The sequence below is a fragment of the Trichechus manatus genome, unplaced genomic scaffold, assembly GCF_000243295.1.
Source record: "Trichechus manatus latirostris isolate Lorelei unplaced genomic scaffold, TriManLat1.0 scaffold00007, whole genome shotgun sequence".
Lineage (NCBI taxonomy): Eukaryota > Metazoa > Chordata > Mammalia > Sirenia > Trichechidae > Trichechus > Trichechus manatus.
In genome coordinates, this window is record NW_004443943.1 from 28,670,240 (window position 1) to 28,676,593 (window position 6,354).

Here is a 6,354-nt window from a genome sequence, read left to right on the forward strand (position 1 = left end):
GAGAAACTATCTGTTCTGTAAGCCTTCACCTGAAGTACAATAAAATATTAAAAAAAAAAAAAAAGTAAGTTTTAATTTTGTTTGCCAGCAATCTGTTGGTTTTGATGATGAAATGTTGATATAGTAAAATGATTTGATGCACTAGTCATTGGGGCCAAATTGCCTGCCTTTGATGTGTCACCTCTACCGTTCAATAACTGTATGATCTTGGTCAAGCTACTTAATCTCTCTGTGCCTCATTTTCCTCATCTATAAAAGGGGAAGGGGGTTGCTGTCACACAGTAAGTGCTATGGAAGTGTTAGTTATATTTATTTTCCACTAATTGTCATCTCCATGAGGTTGAGGTTTTCTGTTTCGTTCATCGCTGTCTACTCAGAGCCTGGCAAGTAGGAGGTGCTCAATAAAAATGTCATGAATAAATGAATGAATAAGTCGGGGTGAGAAAGCGAAGCTTGGAGACACAGAAAAGCCTTGAGAGAAGGACACTCTCGGTCTTGGGCTCAGCGGCGGCTGTTAACCCCAGGCCTGAGCTGGGCTCTGGGCCACCCGCAGCTTCTCTGGCTTGGGCAGCAGGTCTACGCGCGGATTTGAGAGACCTTAGGGCTGACGAAGGCAAGACTCTGAGACGCCTTGGGCGCTCCGGAGGCTCCTCCCCCAGGATGCTCCGCCCCCCGGGGATGCTCCCGCGGCTCCTCCCCGGGCGGGCGGTGTCGCGTTGGCGGACGTGAACAAGGGCAAGTCCTGAGCTAGCTTGGCGGGGTGGGGCGGAGTCTATTCCCCAGCTAGGCCTCAGCTCGCATTTTCGACGAGCGACGGAAGTCTCACCGTGCTCTTGACCTCCCGCGAAACCGCGGGTCGAGAGCCGGGCCTCGCCCCACGGGGCCGCTGGTGCTGGTCGTGCTGGGCAGCACCATGAAGCGTGCGGGGACTCTGCGCCTGCTCTCAGACCTCAGTGACTTCAGCGGCGCGGCCCGGCTCCGGGAGTTGCTGGCCGGGGACCCGGCTGTCCGAGTCCGCTACAGCCCGGACGGCCGCCACCTGCTGCTGCTGCGACCCCCGGGGGCGCCAGCCCCGCAGTTGCTGGTAGCAGTGCGTGGGCCTGGCGCGGATCTGGAGCGTGCCTGGCCGGCTGGCCAACCCCCACCACTAGACGCCTTCTTCCTACCGGGGCCGGCGAGGCCGGCACTAGTCCTGATCTGGGAGAGTGGCCTGGCCGAGGTGTGGGGCGCGGGGGTGGGGCCTGGCTGGCGGCTGCTGCAGAGCACCGAACTGTGTCCAAACAGTGGAGCCCGCGTGGTGGCCGTGGCAGCGCCCCGAGGCCGCCTGGTGTGGTGTGAGGAGTGTCAGGCAGGAGCTGAGGGCTGGCTGGGGCCGCCCGCAGCCTCTTTCAGCCACCGCGTGTGCGTCCGGACCCTGGAGCCCAGTGGGGAGGCTGTCCCCACCCTGGGCCGCACACACATTCTGCTGCACCATTGCCCCCGTTTTGGACTGATGGCCTCCCGGAGGGACCTCTTCCTGGTACCCACTGCCACCACCTGGCCTGGGGTGGCCCACATTCTGCTGTTCTGGAGCCCAGGCAAGGGCAAGGTGATGGTGTCTGTTCCATATCTTGGCCTCGCCCACAGTAAGAGCCTGAATCCTGGACGAGGGGATACATGGGACTTCCGGATCCTGCTCCGAGGCCTTCCTGGGTTGTTGTCCCCTAGACAGCCACTGGGTGTACATACCTGGGCCCCAACCCCCCAGGGCCTGCTGTTACTTGACTTCAGGGGCACTGTGAGCCTGGTGCATTCCCACGGTGGTACCAGGCCTGTAGGAACCCTGCAGGAGGCACCTGTAGGCCCGCAGGGGTCTGCAGCACTGGGAACATTTCACAGCACTCTGGCCTGTGTGCTAGGCTCCACCTTGGAACTGCTGGACATGAGCAGCGGGCAACTACTGGAGAGGAAGGTCCTGAGTACAGACCGAGTGCATCTGCTGGAGCCCCCAGCTCCTGGCCTGGAAAATGAGGAAAAGCTGGAGGCCCGGGGAGGTCTTCGTTTGCTTTCAGCTGTGGGTTTATTTCGAGTGGGCTGGGAAGCCCCACAGGGCCTTGAGCTTCCTTCAGCTGAGGACCTGGTGTTTGAGGAGGCCTGTGAGTACTACCAGCGGCGGAGCCTGCGGGGCACCCAGCTCACCCCAGAGGAACTGAGACATAACAGCATCTTCAGGGCTCCTCAGGCCCTGGCCTCCATCCTCCAGGGCCACCTCCCTCCATCTACACTGTTGACCACACTGAGGGCTGAGCTTCGGGATTACCGGGGCTTGGAGCAGCTCAAAGCCCAGCTGGTGGCTGGGGATGATGAGGAGGCTGGCTGGACTGAGCTGGCAGAGCAAGAAGTGGCACGCCTGCTGAGGACTGAGTTGATGGGAGACCAGCTGGCCCAGCTTAACACCATTTTCCAAGCCCTTCCTACAGCTGCTTGGGGTGCCATCCACAGGGCCCTGCAGCTCCAGACAGACAGGGATGGCAAGCTGAGGTCCCAAGCTCCCCCTGATGTGTGGAAAAAGGTATTGGGGGGTACAGCAGCTGGAAAGGAACCCCCCAATGGGGTACTGCCCCCCTTTGAACTCCTGTGCCAGTGCCTATGCAGGCTGGAGCCACGATGGTTGCCACCCTTTGTGGAGCTGGCACAGCAGCAGGGTGGGCCAGGCTGGGGGGCAGGGGCCCCAGGGCTGCCCCTGTATCGCCGAGCCCTGGCAGTGCTAGGTGAGGAGGGGGCCAGACCTGAGGCACTGGAGCTGGAGCTGCTCTTGAGCAGTGGGCGGCCCAAGGCCATGCTCCAGGCTGTGGGGCAACTGGTACAAAAGGAGCAGTGGGAGCGGGCTCTGGAGGCCGGCCTGGCCCTCGGCCCCTCCAGCCCCCTGCTTCGAAGTGAGATCTTCAAACTGCTGCTGGCCGAGTTTGCCCAACACCGCCGGCTTGACACCCACTTCCCCCTCCTTTGCCGCCTGTGCCCACCAGACCTGGCTCCAGCTGAGCTCTTGCTTCTACTGAGGGCATACCTACCAGATGAGGCGGGGCCCCCCACACCATTCCCTGAGCCTGGGGCAGAGCCCACTCTCACTGTGGGCTTGCTCAGAGCCCTACTGGAGCAGACTGGGGCTCAAGGACGGCCCTCGGGCCCAGTTTTAAGCCTATATGAGGATATTCTATGGGACCCAGGCACTCCACCCCCCACTCCACCTCGAGGACCTATGACCACCCTCCAGGCAGCAGACCACCCAGGCCTGGAGGCCTGGGCACCATCTGGACAGGGCTTCTGTGTGACTGACACAAGCTGAAAATCATTTCTAGGACACAATGATCAGGGAAGGATGCCTAGGAGTTGGAGGGGACCAAGGTGGGACCTGTGTGTGCGATACTTTTCTTTCTTCTGGGGCAATTTTAAATATATACATGTTAAATATAACCCATTTGTGTGTTTTGGAACAACTTGAAGGTCTTTGAAGGTTGTGGTTTGTAGAGGGAATGGTTGAATCTGGATCTGTCAGCTAAAGTGGCCACTTCCAATAATGATAATAATTAACATTTATGAGCATTTGCTATATGCCAGGCACTCGACTGATCTTCATATCATCTTCCATTTAATGCTTCTAATAACCCCATGGGAAAAGTAATAATATAATCCCCATTTTACAGGCGAGGAAATAGAGGTTTACAAAGATTTAAGTGACTTGACCAAGGTCAGTAAACTAGAAAGTAGCAGCTCTAGGATTTGAACCCAAGATTCTGTCTTAACTGCCTCACTGCGCAGCCCAATAGCTCCTACCTGCTTGGACTTGAGTGCAGTCCTCTCATCCCGAGCTCAGTGCTAGCTTCTGTAGCATGTGAGGAGGTGGGAATCTGCAGAGCTGCACCCTCCCTTTTCCCGGAACTCTTTTGCTCCTGAGTAGGAACTGTGATGCGCCCTGGACCCATGCTTGTCTCCCCCAGGGTTCCTGGAGCAGCCCCTGGGTTAGGAGAAGATTTGCCACAGACAGGAGATCTGCCTGCAGAGCTCTCTGGCTTAGTAACAAGAGTCACTGGGGACAAGGGTACTTAGAGGGCCTCACATTCCTGCTGACTACCTAAGCCAAGAAACGAGCATCTACACACAGATGTCTGCTCATCTGGATTTATTCAACAGGACCACCTCTGAAGAGGCCGGGGCACTGTACCCACTTTTACTCAAGTGGCCCCTCAGCCTGGCTCTGGGTTTTAGGTAGGACCCTGGATGCTGCTACTCAGCATCATCCTGGGTCCCAGCTGTCCCTCAGATTTGTCCAAGGCTTGGGGCCAAGGTAAGGACTGACACTCAGCTTTATCCTCAGCTGAGACCTGCAGCTTCAATTCTGCTAAGCCTCATCCCAGACTTTAGGTAGCCCCTTAGGCTCAGACAGCACTGGGAACAGTTTCTGTTTCTCCTCTGTCTCTTCTGAGGGGTAGGAGTGCTGCCCCCTCAGGCTTGTCCAAAGCTGATGTTAGCTCCTCAGCCTCACGTAGGTCCTAAGGTGGCTCATCTGCATGGCCAAGTCCTGGGAGCTTCTCAGCCTCATTGAAGTCTAGGAACGGTGCATTGGCCTCATCTAGGGCTTGGGATGACTCCCAAGGCTAGTCCTGGCCCTCGATCCAGGCTGTCTGCCAACTCCTAGATTAGCTACTTGCCCTTAAGTTACTGGTTCTCTCAGAGGTCCAAGACTAGGAGCGGTCCCTCGGCTTCCATTTAGCTACTTCCTGGTCTGGCAAGGGGTGGGTCTTCCTCTTCTTGGTCTTGAGGCTGGGCCCATCCTGGCTCTTCAGTGAGAAGCTTAGGATGGACAGGAGCAGGAATCTGCTTTCATGTTCGTGGTGCTGCTGAATAGTGGTTTTTTCTTCTCAGCCTGAGACTTACCTTGGGCCTCCTTCTGTACCCCGAGGAGAAAGAATTGTACTCAGTGGGACCCTGGGGACATAGGGGAAGGGGACCAGATTTTTCCTTGGAATCATAAGGATGAAGGAAGTTTCTCAGTCACCCACAAGTAGGGCCTCCAGATGGGGGCTACCCAGTCTAGCAGCTCTGAGGAAGCAGGTGGGCTTAGATGGGAACTTTTACCTGGCTGTATAGACTGGGTGCTTGATTACTCTGGCCCTTGCTCGTCCCCCACTTCCAATGTGGGGTACACGTAACCCCAAGTCATGTCTCAGGACTTTGGAGAACAGCTCAGGGATGCAGATAACATTTTGTGACTGGGTTTTGGTGGAGTTTGTGAGGGCATCGGACAGATGGGTCAATGTGGTGTTCCTGAGCCACAGGTCTCTGGGTGGTTGGCTGGGGAACCCAGGTCTGAAGTCTGGTCGGTAAGGAGTGTTCTAGGCCAGAAGTCCCTGGGAAGAAAGGGTCTTGAGTCATTGGTCTCTGGACAAGGTGTTGGGACCTGGGAAATTAGGAGACCCAGGAGCTGAGGGGTTTTATTCCGGGTGCTGGTTAAAGGAGGAAGTTCTAGATTGAAAGTTTTGATCAGTGAATAAGGTTCCAGGTCCAAGGTCCCTAGGCAGGAGGAAGTAGGAGGGTCTGAGATCCCGCCATAGGTGTGCCTCATCTCTGGAGCTCTCTCAGTTTCACATGGCAGTACGTAGTCTCCAGAAAGCTTAAAGGTAAAGATAAAGCTAGGCAAGAGGAGCACCATGCAGCACTACGGGCAAAACCAGATGCATTCTGGTCAAGGGAGAGGAAGCAGAGCCTGAGGCTCCTCTACTTGCCTCTGTGGCCATGGGGGCACAATCCTCCCCTTTTCATCTCCCTTTTGCCCATCTATATTCCCACCCCTGTTAGCCCCGGTCCTATACTGCCCTTCCCTCACCAACGGATCCACTATTTGAACACAGACCACCCGCTGACCCAGCCGGATCACAAGACTGCAGTGACCCAAGTCTCCAACCTGCAAGAACCAGAGGTGAGAGCCCCATCCCTTCCTCTGCATGTGGCCTGCAGGGAATTGGACCTGGCGGCCAGTGTGGGCCAGTGCCCAAGGACTACTCCTGCTCTCCTCCCATATCCCTGCTCCTGCCTTACGCAGGCTTGTTATTGGGAGTGCTACAGTGGCTTCCTAATTGGTATCCCTGCCTCCTTACATCTAACCTTGCCTAGCCAGAGTCTTGACACAAGCAAATCTGATGAAGTCCAGCACCTACTTCAATATTTAGGATAAAGGCCAAAATAACAAACACATCCTTTCCTTCATGTCTGGCCCTGCCTCTCTTTCCAGTCTTTTCTGCAGCCACTCTTCCCTTTTCCACACTTTGAAGAATATATTGTACTCTGAACTACTTGTGGTCCTCTGAACTCACTAGG

The 6,354-nt window shown here is 56.1% G+C and overlaps 1 protein-coding gene across 1 annotated transcript; it reads left to right on the forward strand.

Annotated features, from left to right (window-relative positions):
- Positions 1-863: 863 nt before the first annotated feature.
- HPS6 (HPS6 biogenesis of lysosomal organelles complex 2 subunit 3) lies at positions 864-3,452 on the forward strand. Its single transcript, XM_004370070.3, has one exon. The coding sequence runs from the start codon at positions 914-916 to the stop codon at positions 3,323-3,325; it is 2,412 nt and encodes an 803-aa protein (XP_004370127.1). The 5' UTR covers positions 864-913; the 3' UTR covers positions 3,326-3,452.
- The last annotated feature ends 2,902 nt before the right edge of the window (positions 3,453-6,354 follow it).